Source organism: Gopherus evgoodei, chromosome 10 (genome assembly GCF_007399415.2).
Source record: "Gopherus evgoodei ecotype Sinaloan lineage chromosome 10, rGopEvg1_v1.p, whole genome shotgun sequence".
Classification (NCBI taxonomy): domain Eukaryota; kingdom Metazoa; phylum Chordata; order Testudines; family Testudinidae; genus Gopherus; species Gopherus evgoodei.
This window is the reverse complement of record NC_044331.1, coordinates 54,800,806-54,820,313: the sequence shown is the minus strand read 5'-3', so window position 1 is coordinate 54,820,313 and position 19,508 is coordinate 54,800,806. Positions and strand designations below refer to the sequence as shown.

At 43.4% G+C, this 19,508-nt stretch overlaps 1 protein-coding gene across 3 annotated transcripts in view; it reads right to left on the bottom strand.

Annotated features, from left to right (window-relative positions):
• Window positions 1-19,508, bottom strand: part of KIAA0556 (KIAA0556 ortholog) — a 187,336-nt gene that overhangs the window by 165,835 nt on the left and 1,993 nt on the right. For 2 of the 3 annotated variants that reach the window (XM_030579222.1, XM_030579224.1), the window contains exons 2-3: window positions 14,459-14,535; window positions 3,881-4,050 (exon numbers count right to left, since the gene is read on the bottom strand). In XM_030579222.1, coding sequence (XP_030435082.1) covers window positions 3,881-4,050; window positions 14,459-14,520 — 232 coding nt within the window. In that variant the 5' untranslated portion in view covers window positions 14,521-14,535. Of the gene's footprint in view, window positions 1-3,880; window positions 4,051-12,561; window positions 12,653-14,458; window positions 14,536-19,508 lie in introns of those variants that run through there. The other variant, XM_030579223.1, reaches the window with a different exon arrangement.

Below are 19,508 nucleotides of genomic sequence, written 5' to 3'. Positions count from 1 at the left end.
GCAGCAAGTCCTCATTGCTCTTTTAAAAAATGTTTGCGCAATCCCAATGCTTTTCAGGGAGATGGGGGGGAGATAGCTCAGTGGTTTGAGCACTGGCCTGCTAACCCCAGGGTTGAGAGTTCAATCCTTGAGAGGGGCATGAAGGGGATCTGGGGCAAAAATCTGCCTAAGGATTGGTCCTGCTTTGAGCAGGGGGTTGGACTAGATGACCTCTCTGAGGTCCCTTTCAACCCTGACATTCTATGACTTAAGCTTGGCAGTAATTCCTTTTGGCTAGCCGCCACCATCTGGAATTCCCCCATAGGTGCTGTCACTTCTGATTGGCAGAAGCCCAGAACCCTCTGCCAGTTGGCATTACGAGGTCCTTGGGTCACAGTAACATCCTGCCTTCCTATGCAAGGTGGCATACAGCATTCTGTAAGTGAATCTCAATCAAGAGATAATCAGGGAAGCTGTGAGTTTAAACTAGTCACAGATAGCATGTTATGTCAGGGAACACATTTCCTGTTTACTCCAAGAAGCCCAGTTCACATGTTTTCATTCCAAATCTGTTTGCCTTATGAATCAAATATACCATGGAGAATCTGTTTCATCCTGCCATTATGCCTTTCACCCCAAATTAGAAGCTGAACATTTGTATGCCTTTATGAATCAAATAAACTGGCTCTTCATAGGTGGACAATGTCTCCTGTGCTATTGTAAACCCTAAGGAAGTGGTGAGATTTCAAATAAGATTGTATTTCGCCTTCTGTTCTTTAATATAAATAACTGAAAATTATTTTAATGAGTCTATACTTTTTAGTGAAACCTCAAGAAATCATATTTTGAATTTTAACTAATGCTATCTGCATGCTCTCCTTTGTAAGTCTAAGCAAATTAACCTAAGAGATTTAAAGCAACACGCAACAAAACAATAACTTTAAGCAACTGCTTGATATTTTAAACTTGTCCTTTTCAGACCAAACCATTCAACAGCAGGGAAAATATCCTTAAAAATGCCTTTAAAACAAGTATATCCCTACTCCTTGAAGGAATACTGGAAGTATAATAAATGTGGTAGAGATACTAAAGAACTGAAGATTGAAGATCATAAGTAAATATAAGAAGAAATCTTGGTGATTTGTATTGTTATGTGGTAGAACAGCTGAGCCTCAACCCCTAGTCTAAGATAATTGCTTGCAAGACTGTATCTTTTGTATCCAGTTACTGCTTAAAACATTGGTTGTACCAAAGTTTTACTGAACTGTTTGATTGTAGATGGATATAGTTCTGGGTGAATTAATAAATTGTTGATTGGTTAAGAATAACCAAACGTCCTGATTTTAGAAATACTGTCCCTGGTAAAAATTGACCTGAGCAGAACCTAGCATTAAAATTACTAAGCTAAAGCTCCCTAGACTCAATAAAAAGAGGGTAACATAATTAAATTTTATTCTGATATTGGCTATAACACTTATAAAATTGGCAAATCTAGTTTGTTATATTTCACTTTTAATATCTAAATGGCACCTCGGCAAACTCATAAAATCAACCCTCATTCATACTTATACCTTTAGCAACCAAACTTGTAATCTCCTCAAAGAATGAAATCAGGCTTATTTGACAAGATCTATTTTCATCAAACCATGTTGACTGGCATTACTTATATTCCTATCCTTCAAATCTTCATTGACTTAATCCCATATCAGCTTTTCCATTATTTGGCTCTGGATTGCAGTCAGGCTACTCATTACAAGATTTACTAAAAATGAACCTCAGTGACTAGAGATTTTCTTCTACAACTCCAAATGGTGAATGGGGGAAGACGGGGTGTCCAGGGGCCGACAATGGGGATGGGTGTGCAAGGCTGATGGCGGAGCAAAGATGCAGCCCATTGGGCTGGCTGCTCCCCCTTCTGGTCCTTCAGCGCAGCCCTGGCTGCGCGTTGGCTTCCAGCCAGCAGGGCCCCGCCCCCTGTTCTGTTTCTGGCTGGCACTGGTGGCGAGCTGCAGAGGCTGGTGAGTGCAGAAAAATGCCAGGCGACGGCTGGTTATGTGTTGCCTCTACTGCCCACCCATCGGCCCTTTACGTGCTCCCCCTCTCATTGTCCTCTCCCTGCTTTGTCCCTTCTCCCCCTGCCTCTCCCCAGCCCTGCTGCTCTTCCATATCCCTCCTGGTGGGGCGCATCCTGCTCCTAGTGCTGTGCAGAGAATCAGCCCCTATTTGGAGCACTCAGATCACCAACAGTCTGACTGGCAGGCTCCTTCCTTCCCCCACTGCCTCTGACTTGGCTGGTGCCCCGGGAAAGCCCAAGACCCTCCAGCCTAGGGCACTGGCCAGGTGGAGCCAAGCCCTGCATGTGCAGGCAGAAAGGGGCAAGCAGCTTTGAGACATACAGGAGTGCAGCGGGGGAGAAGAAATGAGCTCTTCAAAGACACAGGGCAGGTCATTCCTTCCCCCTCTTCTTCTACCTTGCAGCTGGAAGCAGATCCCATCCTTTCCCTCCCACACAGTGCCAAAAGGCTGCTGCTGGCCACACTCTGGTGTGACCCCTGGCAGAAATCTAGGGAGCAGGGGTATGTGACCCATGTGTTCCTCGGGAAGACATGGTGCCAAGTACCAGGAGAGGCTGGTTTGTCTCAGGAGCCCAGACAGGCACGGAGGGTGGAGAACGCCAGACAAGGAGGGTCTGGTCAGTTGGTCTCCCCTCCCTTGTGTAAGTGAGGTGTACTGGTGTGTGTGTGTGTGTGTGTGTGTGTGTGTGTGTGTGTGTGTGTGTGTGTGTGTGTGTGTGTGTGTGTGTGTGACCCCTCCCTGTGTGAACTCTAAAACCTTAAAGATAAGAAAGTAAATAAAAAGAATCAAGCTAAGCAGTATTTCTTTTTAAGAGGGTCTTAGTCAACTTGATGTTAATTTGAACATTTGTACTGCATAGTTCTGATTGATTGACATTGACCTTGCTTAAATATGAGTAATTTTACCAGGTGTCCCCTATTACTAATGAACTGCAAAGTATTTCATCATCCTCAAGTGATGTGAGTTCACCGTCCTGCTTTTTTCAAATACAGAACAGAAATATTTATTGAACACTTTTGCCTTTTCTTTTTTCTCTCTCTCTCTCTCTCTCTCTCTCTCTCTCACACACACACACACACACACACACACACACACACACACACACACGTGTGCCATACCTTGATCTGAATTGACCAACACTTGAATGATTACGGCATAAGGACAATGGCCTACTAATGGATATAGTTTACCCTAGAAGAAAGATTGTAGGAGGTTTGAGGCCTACGAACTAAGACTGGCATACCTGCCTTACAGTGAGACACTTAAAGAGCTCAATCTATTTATAGCTTATCAAACAGAAAGTTAAGAGGTAACTTGGTACATAAAAAGATTTCTGATAGTAAAGGGCTTTGTATTCTAGCAGACAAAGGCATAATGATATCCAATGGATGGAAACTGAATTTTGACAAATTCATAGGAGGGTAAAAAAAGAGAAAAAAGCAATATTTGGTTACAACTATGTTGGTTTCAACACTTAGCAAACTAGAACCCCAACTGTGGTACATAACTTCAGCTTGGTTACGAACATGTTTAAGATCCAGTTTACATTAAATACTGGATGTGGCTGGGGCTCCATTGAGTTATAATCAGGATTCCTGTTAGGAATGTATCTGTAGTGTAGTATAGGCATTAGTGCTTTGATGAAGGGGTGCCACAGAGCCTCATTTTCATCACATTCAGCTAGCACTGTCTTACCACGCGTACTCCCTCACAGCTCACCTTGCTTAAAATCTAGTAGACATGCCGATAGCTTACACATCTAATAAGCAAAGGTTTAAAATGGTGACTGTAGTAAGATATTGAGTAACTATAACTTTTAACTCACCATTTATCCTTGCAGTCTGCGACCCACATCTAAAGAATTCTTGAAAACTGGGTTTTCTGCGATAGTTTCTTGACTCTGAATTAGCTCCATTTAGATACAGAGAAAATCCTTGTTCTAAATGCTCTAGTTTGATTTGCATGGGATCCTTTCTTCTCAAACGTCTCAATATCCTAAAGTAGAAAGGACAATAATTAATATGGTCTTCAGAGAACTATCTATGAATTAACGATAGATAGATACTGCTGGTTTGCGGCGCAGAAGAACATATTCACAATCTGAATCATGAAAGCTTTCAAGGCATAACTGCCAGGAACTATTCTATTTGTGCAGTGCTTTTATAGTTACAGACATTGTGACACCTATATTAAGGCTGCCCAAGCATTTCCATTCTAATGGATCATTTTATATTTTTAGCTGAAATTTAGAATATTTGCGCTGAACTCAGGAAGCAATTTATTTCTGAAACTTTCACTCAAAACCTTTTTTTTTTTAAATGGTTGCGCTGTTCTCAAGAATAGACAAACAAAAAAAAAGTCAAATGAAGTTTTTTCCAGCAGTCCAGTATCACCTTGGATTCAGCAAAATTGAGAGTTCAGGAAAAACATATGTTGCATGTGCATTTATTTTTATATACAATAAAACTAACTGACAGTGCTCCACTGGCAGTGTGTACTGCACAGTATTGCAACCCTGAAAGCTCAGAATGCTCAGAAATCATGAGTCAGACTTTCCCCTCCCACCCCCCGAAATCATGCTGTTGTCTCAAATATGAGATTTTTTAAAAAATCAGTCACGGTTTTTGTTCTGTCTTCTGATATTTGAATTCCTCCTGCCCACCCCAGCGTGTGTGCACAACATGTACAGTCTTGCCAATGCTTGCACATTTATAGTGAATAAGGCAGCAATTTTGTCCCCTGCTGAAGGCCCTCTTGCTAAAGAACCCAACTGAGATCAGAGCCTATAACGGGGACTACAAAACCCATACTGAGCTTATGCAGGAGAGGAGTGTGACATTCCCCTGGAGTTATCTGGACTGGAGATCTGCTAGGTCACTCCAACCCTCGACTCTGGGAGCCAGTCTTATCCTGCTCCACTGTGAGAATCCCCAGCCCCGGACTATTCACGCACAGCCTCTAGCATGTAAGCTGCTCCCAGCTACGTGAGTGAGCACTTTTGGCAAGTCGCTGCTTGGATTGTGCAATCAAATGACACTAGCCAATATCTCCCGTCCCAGACACAACCCTAGGAACCTCCATCTTGCAGTGTCTAGTTATGCCTGCTGGACACTGCAAGCTTGTATGAGTTCGTCAATTTAACAAAGAAATTGATATGTACCAGGCTTGTTATCCCAAGGGGAGTCTCTGACATGCTTCAAACCAAATGCACTGCTTCAGGTAGAATAAACAAAACACACTTATTAACTACAAAAGATATAATAATTTAAAATCTAAGTCAAAGCACTAGTCAGATTTGGTCAAATAAAAAAAAAGCAAAACGCATTCTAAGCTGATCTTAACACTTTCAATGCCCTTACAAACTTAGATGCTTCTCACCGCAGGCTGGCTGGTTGCCCTTCAACTATATTCTTCCCTTTCAGCAGCACTTCAGTCGCTTAGTGGTGGTGTCTGTAGATGAAGGTGGAAGAGAGAGAGCATGGCAAACATCTCTCCCTTTTATCATGTTCTTTCTTCTTTCTCGGCTTTACCCCTCTCCCCCCTTCAGAGTTAGGTGAGCATTACCTCATTGCAGTCACAAGCTGACCAAGGGAAGGGGGGTGACTCACTGGAGAGTCCAACAGATCCTTTGTTGCTGCCTAGGCCTGAGTCCTTTGTGCCTGTGAGAGTGGGCTCGGTTTGTCCCATACATGCCCTGATGAGGTGTGAACTGCCCCTCTGCTTCTGGAGAGTTTTGCCTGGGCTTGTTTTAAGCCATGAGGACACATTTTCAGCCTCATAACTATATACATGAAATTACAACCTATAACATTACTATAAAAACAATGCTCAGTGCGTTGGGAGCCTTCCGAAGACACCCAACATGACAAACTTTGCATTGAATACCACACAATCATATTATAAGGATGAATATGGGGGTACAGGGTGTTCCTCGGAGGTACAGAGTGTCACAAGGAGCATTTCCTATCTGCAGGCAAGCAGCTCTGCCACACCCACACGCAGCTGCCAGAGCCGTCAATCATGGAGGCAGGCACTCACAGCTGCGCTCAACAGAGGAAACAAGACATACTATTGTTATGCTGAAACAAAGTACACGAGTTTTTTTTATAGGTGAGAAGGCAACATGCCGCATTTATTGAGAATACAGCAGTTAGCATATTTTTTTAGTTACACACACATACCATGCACACAGTTCCGGCAGATGATGTTGACAGTTACCAGTCCAGAGTTTGGATCAATCTAGTGGCCAGCCAGATTGGTCGCAGAGGGGAGCCGGGCTCTGTCGGTCACGATCCAATGGTCCTGGAGTAGTGACAAGATGAACCCAAAGTCCCATGGCAAAGCACCTCGTTTTTATAGTCTTTTTTTTGTGTGTGTGTGAAGTTTATGGATTTTGCTGTGTTGGTTTTTACCGGTTACTTTTTAATTGGTGTTATTTTTTGATATAAATATTTCAAAACACTTCCGAGAGGGTCATTCTGTCCTGGATTTGATTTAAATAATTGTCTTTAGGGGTGCCAGCCTCCACCTTAGGGTTATTAATCTGCCCTTCCTCAATCATGGATGCATGTTGATGGTTTTCTGGAATCAATAAGTTTTGATAAGTGTTTTCGCTCCTTCTTTTTTGACCATCTGGTTAACAATGGCCTTTACACCTTATTTTTTTTTTGATGCATGCATTTCTTATCACACAAACAGTCTTTTACAGAGACCTTTGAGAACACAAACAGCAGTATTTTATAACAAGCAAAAAGACATTGTAAATTAAACCTTGCTAAGTTTTATAACCAAAACAATTCACACTGAGGCCCAGGCCTTCAATGTTCCTCTGATCTACTTAACATAGACACAATACAGGATTCTGTCTCTTACTAACTAAACCTTAAAACAAAGACGAAAAGGGTCCAATTTATAATGCATATGAGAAACAGAATCCCATAGTCCCAGAGGGTCATTCCTTTTTGCTATTCAAAAAGGGTGGCTGGCAGGATGAAATCAAATCATACATTAATTTTCACAGTACAGTTATAAAATCCTGCTCCTAAACTATAAAGGAGAGAGTGCAGAGAAGGTTAGAGTGGAAGGTAGAAGGGCCTGGGATAGCAAAGGGGCAACATGCTGTACCAGCCTCCCTCCCTGAGCACAGTTAAGAGACCGAGGCATGCTTCCAGACATAGTCAAAAAACTACCCTGATCAGGAACAAACTAACGGGGGTCCCAGTGAGGGCAGAAGTCACCCTCCAAAGAAACAGACTCCAAAGGAGTCTGTGACAAGGCCCCTTTATGTAAGGCAGTGTACAAGAACTGAGAGGCAGCAGATCAGGGCCCTCCTTCCTAGACAGGGCATCTGCCACCATGTTTTCTTTTCCCTTTACGTGCACAATTTCCATATAAGATTCTTGAAGTATATGGCTCCAGCACAGAAGCTTAGCATTTAGTTTTGCTTAGCCAGATCAATGGTGAATGATTTGTTAAGACCTTGAACTTCATATTGAAAAGTTAGGACCTTAGTTGCTTAACTGCCCACACTACAGCATAGCATTCCTGGTCTATGATAGAATAATTCTGTTCAGTTGGTGTCAATTTTTTGCTTAAGAAAACAATTGTGCGCTTCTTGTTATTCTCCTGTTTGCATAAGCACAACACCTAGACCAGTGTCTGATACAACATCTGTACACAGTTCAAACATTTTGTCAAAATTAGGGTTAGCTTTTTAGACAAGATCTTTAGATGACGTTTTCTTTATCTTATCAAATCTTTCCTGCCATGCTTTCATCCAAACAACTTTGTTTGGTTTAGTCTTTTTACATAAATCTGTGGTTACAGATATATCACGGAACCCCAACACAAACCTTCTGTAATAATTTACAAGACCTATGAAAGACTGGACCTCTTTTTTGGTTTGGGGTACAGGCCAATTCACAATGGCTTCTACGTTCAAAGGACTGGGGATATTTGACCCCCCACCACACACACACTGAAACAGAGTCCCAGATAAGGAATTCTGGCTGCTCCAATTTTACACTTAGAGGCTTTATGGTTAGGCCTGCCTCCTTGGGTTTTGACAGTACAACTCCCAGTGTTCTTTGTGTTCAGCCCAAGTGTTGCTAAACACTGCAATATCATTCACATATGCTCTTGTGAAGTCTGTTTACCATTTAACACTTGATTAACCAAGCTCTGGAAGGTGGCCCCAGCATTAATTAAGCCAAACAGTAACATTATGAACTCATAGATTCCTATCTCTGTAATGAAAGCAGATTTTTTCTGTGCATTCTCATCCAAAAGGGATCTGCTAATAACCTTGAATTAAATCAAAAGAACGCCGATATTTAACTTTGCTTAAAATGTCCAGCACCTGACCAATTCTAGGCATGGGATATACATCTGGTACTATAACAGCATTGAGTTTTCTATAATCAACACAAAACCTTAATATGTTGTCTTTCTTAGGGACCAAGGCCACAGGTAATGTCCAAGAGCTGTCAGACTTTAATTACTCCTAGGTCTAACATGTTTTGTATTTCTGCACAAATTTGTTCTTGTACCTTGCCAGTGGCCCTGTAGGGTCTGCTGGGAGGTGGCTGTGGTCCTTTTGTAATGATCTTATGAGTTAGCAAGTGTGTCTTCCCTTGCTTATTAGAAAATACCTCTTTGTGTTCTTGCATCACTGAATTTTGATGTGGGTTACAATATTAATAGCCTTAGCTACACGAAAAAAAATCATTCCCAACAAGCATTTCAGTAGGGATACTGTTCACCACCTCTATGGTCAAATCACTTTCTAAACCTTCCCACTCCACATGCACTTCAGCTAATGGCACAGGAATCCTATATCCTCCCACTACCACAACCTCTGCCATTCAGCCAGGTAACATATTAGTGTCTTGGATCACATTCTGCTTAACCAGAGAAATCTGTGCACTGGAGTCGTGCCACCCTATGCACTCTCTGTTATTGATCTTGATAAACTTAACAAATTCCATATCTAGTTCTGAAGGGCCAGCCCCATTAAATCTCATCAGTAGGGACATACCAAATTCATGGTCCATTTTGGTAAATTTCAAGGTCATAGGATTTTAAAATAGTAAATTTCATAATTTCAGCTATTTAAATCTGAAATTTCATAGTGTTGTAATTGTAGGGGTCCTGACTCAAAAAGGAGTTGTGGGCAGGAGAGTCACTAGGTTATTATAGGGGTAGCACTGCCTACAGAGCTGGGCAGCTGGAAAGCGGCAGCTGCTGGCCGGTAGCCCAGCTCTGAAGGCAAAGCCGCCACCAGCAGCAGCACACAAGAATGGCATGGTATGGTATTGCCACCCTTACTTCTGCCCTGCCGTCTGACTGAGCTGGGCCCTCAGTTAGAAGCCACCACTCTCTGGCCACCCAGCTCTGAAAGCAGTGCAGAAGTAAGGGTGGCATGGTATGGTATTGTCACTCTTGCTTCTGCTCTGCTGTTGGTGGGGCATTGCCTTCAGATCTGGGTGCCTGTGAAGAACTGGGAAAGTTCTTAATGTTTTCTCTGAATACTGTGTTGGTGCCTCAGTGTCCCCATGGCAGTTCTTAAGTATCTGGCAGAGCCAAGGGCCAGTGCACCTAAATGCCTGACACTCTGCCTCCTAGCAACTGATGGCCTGGGCCCCTCCCCTGCAAAGGTGCCAGCTGAAGGTGTTGGAGACAAAGGGATCAGGTGACCTCCTGGCCCGGGAAAGGAGCTGAGCAGAGAGGAGGGGCTGGGAGGGGTTGTTAGTCTGGAGCTGGCTGGGGTCAAGGGTGGAGGGCAGACCTGGGGGTCTGGCTCACGGCCCCCCAGAATGGACCCAGCCGAGGGGTCCGGTTCACTGTATCTACAAGCTCTGTTTTAGACCCTGTTCCTGTCATCAAATAAACCTCTGTTTTACTGGCTGGGTGAGAGTCACGTCTGACTGCAAAGTGGGGGTGCAGAACCCGGTGGCTTCCCCAGGACCCCGCTGGGGTGGACTCGCTGTGGGAAGCGCACGGAGGGGCAGAGGATGCTGAATGCTCCAAGGAGAGACCCAGGAGGTGAAGCTGTGTGAGCTTCTTGCCCTGAACAAGTCTGCTCCAAGGGAGAGGAGGCTCCCCAGAGTCCTGACTGGCTTGGTGGGGAGCAGTTCCAGAGCATCGCCCGGGAACTCCGTGACAGTGCCCAACCAACAGACGCTTGTCTCCAGCCGCCCAGCTCTGAAGACAGCGTAGACATAAGAGTGGCAATACCACAACTCCCCCTAAAATAACCTTGTAACCCCTCTGCAATTCCCTTTTGGGTCAGGACCCCTAATTTGAGAAACGCTGGTCTCTCCTATGAAATCTGTATAGTATAGGGTAAAAGCACACAAAAGACTAGATTTCACAGTCCGCAATGTGTTTTTCGTGGCCATGAATTTGGTAAGGCCCTACTCATCAGGTAAACTGCAGGTGCCTCTGAGGCTACTGTGCTGATGACAGCTGCATTAACATGGATTGGATAGGGCTTAGTTTCTCTCATCTCAGGGCACTGAATTTTCAGATGCTTAGTGGAGTTACACTGGTAAAATGTTCTTGGGCCCTCCCTCTTCACAGGAGGTTTGTGATGGGGATAACCAGGAGAGCCAATTGGACATCTTGGCTTGCTCAAAGGCATCAGCCAGCGTAGCCATTTCTGCTACAGATTTAACCCATAGGCCATTTTTTACATTGTCAGTGCATATACTCAAGAAATATTCTTGAGCAATGAGATCAAGCAATCAGTCATAATCTGCAGCCCCTTTTCCCTTTACCCATTTTCTTATTAGGTCACACAGCTTATAAACATATTCAGTACAACTCACGCAAGCATTCCCTTTAAGATTTCTCAGTTTTTCACCTATACACTTCAGGAGTGATCTGAAACCTTTGTAAAACAAAAACAACAAGGAGTAACATGGCTACCCCTCTGAAACCTTTGTAAAACAGTTTTCTTAAATATAAAATATATCAAAGCTCCCTGAATTGGCATTTAATTAAATACATTCAAAGCTTTAACAACAGTTTTGACACCAGTGTGAGGACTTTCTTGTCCTCAGAAATCTTATGAACTTCACATAGCTTTTCAAAAGTGGTGAAGTACTCCTCAATGCAGTCTGTCTCCTATGCAGAACATAATTGGTTCTAGCTGTGGATAATCTTGACTGGAGGATGTCGGTGACTCTGGGATCTTCCCATGTTTTTCTATCCACTCCAGACTATATTTTCTCTCTGCTCAAGATTATATTTTCTCTCCTTCTCCTCAGCTTCTTATTATTTCAATTCCAGGGCTCTTCTGTGGGTGGCTTCTTCAGCTTCCCATGCAGCACATGCTTCTTTTTCTTACGCGCCAAGGCAGTACCTGCTTCTTTTAGTCTCAATTCTGTTAACTACTTCTGGTGCTGGAGTTCCCCTTTTTTTCTGCTTCCAATGTGCCCATCTCTAACTTTCCAGTTGTTTCACTGTTCATTTTTAAGCCTTACTGTTTCTATTTCCATTACCCAAAATAAACAAACAGAAAACAACTGTAACCTCTTTTTGACTGTTTCTAGCTACCGCACTTGAGACTCACTTAAAATCGCTATACCAGTGCTTAAAGTGTAAACTTCACTTAAAATAACAAGCTGTGCATATTCCTTATCCGCTGCACCACAGTGACATTACCCAGGATACAACCTGGACTGAAGAACAGCTGTGACCTATCAGTTCTCCAGCCTGTGGTGCCTTTTACACTGCTTTGCTGTGAGAGTTACCACTCCTGGTCTGCTCACACAAAGCCTCCAGCATATAAATTAGTCCCAGTTATACTGTAACAGTGCTACACCCAGTCACTCTTTCATTACACTGCAGAGCAACATCAGCAAATTCCCAGGCCACGTCCAGACTAGGTATTAAAATCGATTTTAGATACGCAACTTCAGCTATGGGAATAACGTAGCTGAAGTCGAATTTCTAAAATCGAGGTACTCACCAGTCTGGACGGCGCGGCATCGATGTCCGCGGCTCTCCGTGTCGATTCCGGAACTCCGTTCGGGTTGATGGAGTTCCGGAATCGATGTAAGCGCGCTCGGGGATCGATACACCGCGTCCAGACTAGACGCGATATATCGATCCCCGAGCAATCGATTTTAACCCGCCGATGCCGCGGGTTAGTCTGGACGTGGGCCCAGTCCCAGACTTCCCCCAGAAATGTGCATCTTGTACTGCCCAGCCCTCTCCTGGACAACACAAGTGCATATAAAGCCCATCATTTTATTTATAGAAAACAATATGCACAAATCCTGTTATCTCAAATGGAATTTCCCAAAGACTTCAATCCAGGCACACTGGTTTAGATAAAACAATAAAACAAGTTTATTTACTTAACTAAAGAAAGATAGCTTTTAAGTGATTGCAAGTAATGAGACATAAAAGTCATAGCTGGTTACAAGAAAATGAAAATAAAGAGCAATTAATACCTAACGTAACACAGCTAAGTGAATTTGAAGTAAAAGTCTCTCTCACCACATGCTTCAGCAGTCTTACTAGCTGAATTTTTTCAGACAGGATCCTTTCCTCATTCTAAAGCTGTTTCTTTGTTCCTCAGGCATCGTGGCTACCGTGGGTAGAGAGAAAGGGAGGAATAACTTGGGGCATCTGTTTCCCTTTCTTATATTTTTCCTCTTCTTTGAGAATTATCTCCAGCTGAGGTTTGGGAGACAGAAAGTCTGTGGGGACAGGAATCTCCAGCTGTTTCTTTGCCAACAGGTAAATATCTCATTTACATCCTGTTTCCTGCCAAAGAATGGCCACTTTACCAAGTGATAGTCCATGAGATCTTTTTGACACCTGGCCACGGCATCGGCTAACCTTTTGTCTCTGAGGAACTGGTTTGTGGCTACTTTTCTAAACTTGGATATGTCTCAGTAATGTCATACAGTAGAATTGTATAACTTTACAGAGAGTGTTGCTGCACATATTTTGCCAGGACAATAATGATTAGCAAATTACAAGTTTTCCATCGATACCTCACAAGGCATACTTTGTACAAAATTTATGATAGTCTTGAAAAACAGGTGAACCTGAATCATCACGAAGAAAAGGAAAACTCTACAACAAGGCAACGCTGCTCACATACCCCACCAGTAACACCTCTTGTAACACCATGAGAGAAAGCCACAGCACGCTCTTTTTAAAGTTGTCTATATTTCCCTTTCTTGACATATGGGAAAAAAACAAACCAATATTCTTGCTCTTTGTTCCAAAGTCTTTTTAAACAAAGTCCAAGTCACAGCAGGGCTCCTTAACCCTGTCCAGTAGCTTGGCTGTTCCAGTTCCAGAAGCACCTAGCAGGGCATCTCCTGTTCTCCTTTTGTCTTCTTCTGGAAAGAAAAGTTAACAAGCCCTGACTGCTACTAAATTCTGTGTATTAACAAACACTTCCTTCTGTTTGTTTTAAACCTGCTGCCTAATAATTTCACTGGGTGACACTAGGTTCTTGTGCTATGTGAAGGGGTAAACAACACTTAATTGTTCCGGCCAACCTTGGGGCCGAGAGCCTCCCCAGCTCAGTTACATCCCTTGTGATTCCAGATCACTATGGGGTTGAAGATCCCAATACATTTTGCCCTTTCATTCACTTTATTACTGGCGATATCTGCATGGAAACAGGATCTTTGGTCTATAAGAGTTTACCAGATGCTGCTCATTGCCTAGGCTATGTTTGTGACAACACAATAAACTGCTGTGAAGAAGAATGTGATGTCACAAAAAGAAAGTTGGCTGGAGAATGAAACAGGAGTCCTATTTTCATGCTTACATCACTAGTGGTAATAAACAAGAGAAATATAGAAAATAATGGCTACACAAGCAGAATCATCTAAGTAGGGTTTATTTATTTGTTGCATTTCTCAATAAAGTGAATACTCTGGGTATGTACATTGCCAAAAAAACCCAAACAAACAAAAAAACCCAACAAAGGCAAATCTCAGGGCCTGGGTCAATTAACTCCAGCTTGTGCCATGGGAGCAAAAATAACAGTCTACAGCAGTGGTTCTCAAACTTTTGTACTGGTGTCCCCTTTCACATAGCAAGCCACTGGGTGCGCCTCCCCCCTTACAAATTAAAAACACTTTTTTATATATTTAACACTATTATAAATGATGATGGCAAAGCAGGGTTTCGGGTGGAGGCTGACAGCTCGTGATTCCCCCATGTAATAACCTCACGACCCCCTCACGGGTCCCAACCCCCAGTTTGAGAACCCCTGGTCTAGATGTTCCTGCTTGGGCTGGAGCCCAAAGTTTGACACTCTCCCCCTACTCAGACTCTGCACCACTGTACACTCTTATACTTTGTTAATAAATACAAGCATTAGCCCAGTTTCCATAATATGAAAAGTGCTGGTGACTTTGCATCTTACCGATTTCTTTGTTGAAGTAATATTAAATATTCATCATGCTTCTCATCAAAGTCAGTCACCATGTCCTTAGTGTAAACCTGAAACAAGAAAATATAACTGGAGTAAGGAAAGAGTTCAAAACACAAAGATTACTCTCTTAGCATCAGTAATAAAGAAGAAGGCTATATTCTAATGTTGAAGAACATCAAAACCCTCAACAGAGGAAATAAAGAAAACAGTGCTGCACTATCTCTCGAAGAGATAGACTAGGGGCACGGCTACATTAGTGAGTGTACAGTGGCACAGCTGCACCAATGCAGCTGAGCTGTTGTAAGTTCTCTAATGTAGCTGTTCTAAACTGATGAGAGGTTGCTTTCCCATTGGCTTAACTACTCCAGCCCCTACAAGCCGCAGTAACTATGTTAGCAGGAGAAGCCACTGTTCACAACGGAGCCAGGGACACCTGGGTGGGCGGGATGGGGGAAGTGGGGCAATTTGCCCCAGGTCCCTACGAGAATTCTCTGGCCCGGCCCCGCCTCCACCTTCCCCCATCGCCTGGCGCCTCAGCATGCAGTGTCCAGGAGAAGCCCTGGACAGAGCTAAAGCGGCGTGGTTCGGGTGGGGCCTGAGCTCCAGCCCGCTCAGAGCCGCATGGTAAGGGGGTGGGGCTGCGAGCTGCAATCCCACTGGAGCCACGCCACTTCAGCGCTGTTCAGGGGCCAGGGCAGCTCCTGGATGCGGTGCGCTGAGGCTCTGAGAGAGGGGAGAGGCGGGGGTAACCTGGGAGCAGCCCGGAACAGACCTAAAGTGGCGTGGGTCTAGCATGGCCTGAGCTCCTTCCTGCTCAGAGTTGCGTGGTAAGGGGGCAAGGCCTGAGCTGCTCCCACTCGGAGCCTTTTGGTAAGAGGGCAGGGCTGCGAGCTCTGGGCTGACCGGCGGGAACTTAGGCCCTGCAGGAGCCAGGCTGCTGTAGTGCTGTCGAGGACTGCTCCTGGATGTGGTGCACTGAGCCCCCGGGAGAGAGGGGAGGCAGTAAGCAGCATGGCAGGGGGCCGGGGAGGGGGGTTGGATAAGGGGCAGGGAGTCCTGGGGACAGTCAGGGCACAGAGAGGGGGCAGAGGTTCTGGGGGGTTGGTCAGGGGATGGGGAAGGGGGGGTTGGATCATGGGCATTCCGGGGGTCTGTCAGGACTCTGAGTGGGGGAAGGGGGATGGGGTTGGGGCAGTCAGGGAACAGGGGAGGTTGGTGGGGGGTGGGATCCTGGGTTGGTGGTTGGGGAGGGAGGGTGTGAGGGGATAAGGAGCAAGAAGAGTCGGGGATTCTGAGGGGAGCAGTCGGGGGGCAGGAAGTGGATGGGGGTTGGATAGGGGGCAGGGTCAAGCTGTTTGGGGAGGCACAGCCTTCCCTACCCTAAAGCTCATTCAGCAGTTTGAGGCTTGCTGACAGCTATTTAACACAAAGAGCCAAGCTGTTTCTTTTCCATGGGGGAGGGATCACATGAGAAGAGCAATATCCTACACCACCTACCTCCTTCCCAATCCTACCAAGGGAGACCACCCTCCCCTGCATTCCCCGAGGCTCCAGAGGGTTTAATTTAGTGGTGCTCAAACTTTGGTACTGGTGACCTCTTTCACATAGCAAACCTCCGAGTTTGACCCCCCCTTATAAATTAAAAACACTTTTAAAATATATTTAACATTATAATAAATGCTGGAGGCAAAGCGGGGTTTGAGGTAGAGACTGACAGATCGTGATCCCCAGTAATAACCTCGTGACCCCCTGAGGGGTCTCGACCCCCAGTTTGAGAACCCCTGGGTTAATTTAATTTTAGCACCCTGTGTCCATTCACATGCATGTGCTATTTTGAGCATTTCAGTTTTCACAACATAGGCTCATCTCAGATTCTGGAACAATCTCAAATGCTCAGTTCGTGGAGTATGTACATAAAGCTATACTAAAGACAAACCCACAGTAACCGTCTCCAGTTTGTGAGGGACTCCATGCAGCCAATCTCTAGGAAACAGATACATTCATGGAGGTTAAGTCCTTTAATGGCTATTAGCCAGGATGGGTAAGGAATTAGTCCCTAGCCTCTGTTTGTCAGAGGGTGGAGATAGATGGCAGGAGAGAGTTCACTTGATCATTACCTGTTAGGTTCTCTCCCTCTGGGGCACTTGACATTGGCCACTGTCCGTAGACAGGATACTGGGCTGGATGGACCTTTGGTCTGACCCAGTATGGCCGTTCTTATGTTCTCATGTTCTAAGCGGAATGAACCCAAAGTTATGGAGACAGATATGAGTCAAGAAAGCCAGCAGAGTATCAAAAACCTGGAAAAATCTCTGACTGGATGGGCTCAGGCATTTGGTCACAAGCTGAGGTGGTTCAAAAGTTTTGGACTTTTTTTAAGAAGAATTTTTGTATTGTTTCTTTAAACAATCAAACACAGCAAGCAGCAAATATTTGGCCACACACTTCTGAAACCCCAAATCATGTTCAGGTTTTGGCAGACTAATTTCAGTTTTTCAACTAAAAAAAACACAACAAATTTTGAAGGAAAGCAGACATTGTGATTTTTTTCTGCTTTTTAAAAACCCCTAGTTTTCGATCCAAAAAATGTTTTGATGGAAAATATTTGTCCAACCCTTTTAATGAGCTTTAGATTTATTCACCCCCTGAACCCTGAGTGACATAAATTATGCCCACATAAGCTGTAGCGTAGACATTGCCTAAGTAATTATTTATTTGGAGTACTACCCACTATGTGTGAAATGCCTTCCAAACACTTAACAAGTAACATCCCTGCTCCAAGGTGATGCACAATTTAAGGACAAACATGTAAACAACTTTCAGGGAAAGGGGAATAACAAAAGACAATATATACAAGCTGTTAACTAATAGATCTTTTCTGCCTCTGTGTACTATGACATTTCTCAATTTGCAAGGCATGAATTAAATAATTCACACTTGTTATTGCACAGTGTATTTTCTCAAAATAATTTACATTACTGGCCTATTTTGCAAGAATGTACTGTTTAATTGCTGCTTTAACATAGGAGTTTTCATAAAACAAATCTGTCAAATACCTGAATTTATAGTAAACGAAAAAGGAAGTATCAGAAATATTTTCACAATTCTAAACTTAAAAAACAGTTGTATTTTACCTCAATTGACAACACAGTATAAGGACTTTGTAGTCTGATTTGTATTTTATAGTTCCCAGTGGAATCAGAGCATGCAGCTGTAACCCAAACACTGCCTGCATGTGGTGTTCTGTCCCATCTAATGGCACTGAGACCACTTAGAGAAAAAGATTAATGGGTCTGCTAACAGCCACATGGCTTTTGGCTGATGCATTTAGCCCCAGAGATCCAAGGTTCGATCACGCCCAGCAACAACCGGAGTCTGTCAGTGTTACATAGCAACTAATCAGGACTGATTCAACTCCCACTGAAGTCAATCTGAGTCTTACCACTGACTTAATAAGAATTGAATTGGTCCTCAGAACAGAAAATGCGAGATTGTTTAGAACATTTACTGAAAATACTCAAACATATACTTTTATAAGCTGCTGAGCTCATGTGTATTATGAGGAGCCAGTGCATCAGTGGCAAACTAACTCATACCCTAATGTGTCTTATTGCTATTAGATTAATCTTTTTGAGTTATTTTATTATCTCATTGACTTAAGGTGCTTTTGTTTCATTTTTAAACTGTAAAACAATTACTTTGGAATGGGAAAGAATTAAGAGGTTATGCAAAGTATTCTTCAACTAGGAAACACACTAGCAGAAGAATAAAACAAATTAGTAGAGAAAAGTTTATAAATGCTAACTTTTCAGCAGCAGTTTGTGGTCCAGCAGCCAATTACAACTCGGTTTATAATTAAAAGATGATACTGAACACCTAGCTTTGTTTTTCCAATTAAAAGTGAAAGCTAAAAGCTAAAAGTCGTTGTAGCATTACAACTTGGAAAAGAGCTCATTGGAGAGTGGAGGCAGTAGCAACCCTCTACCTTCACAACACCATTTTGTTTCTCTTTTTAAATTCCTAAGAAAATAAACTGGGATGCTTAAACCAGCTTCCAATTCAGGCCCGTAAAGTAAACATCATTTTAAATGCTGCCCATTTCTCTCAGACTTGGTTGTCAGAGGGAACCAGTACTTCCCTTTGAAATGATGCAATATACATGGTGTTTCTTTCTAAGGAGATTTAAAAGGATGTGCAACATGAAGGATGCAATAAGGCAGAACCTAGGGTTCAGGCTAACAGTTGAATACAGATTATAAGAACATATTTCAAGTTACCAGGCCTCTCTCAACAGTTACAGTCCATTGTGATACTCCTGATGCATCTCCAATACATGTTAATAAAATAAAAAGTTTACTCTCTTCAGCCTCTACATGCATATAAATCACTGACTACTTACACACTGAAAAGTATCAGAGGGGTAGCCGTGTTAGTCTGGTTCTGTAAAAAGCGACAAAGAGTCCCGTGGCACCTTATGACTAACAGATATATTGGAGCATAAGCTTTCATGGGTGAATACCCACTTTGTCAGATGCATGACACTGAAAAGCTTAATTTACACACTGAAATAAGGATTTTACATCGTTTAATATAAAAATAAATAAGATATTCTTGACTTTGCTAGCCTGCATGGTATCTGTGAATATGATCTCCCTAGTTCATTAGTTATCCACTCAATCTTCCAGAAAAGACATCTTATTAGGCCTGGTCTACACTACACAGTTAGATCAACATAAGGCAACTATGTCAGTATACACACTACAGCCTTGCTCATGCTAATATAAGCGCCCTACTATACCAACATCATAACTTCACCTCCATAAGAAGCGTAGGGCTTATGTCGGTGTAGTTAGGTAAATATAGACACTGCATTACTTACATGGGTTGTTGGTTGTCTTATCAATTTCACAGTTCCATGCCACTCAGAGCCATGAAATTTACAAGAAAGCCTGACTCCCCAACTGGGCTGATCTCCACTCCAAGTTGGACTGCCAGCCAGGCTCCCAGTTTGGACTGCAGCCTAGACTCCCCACTGGAAACC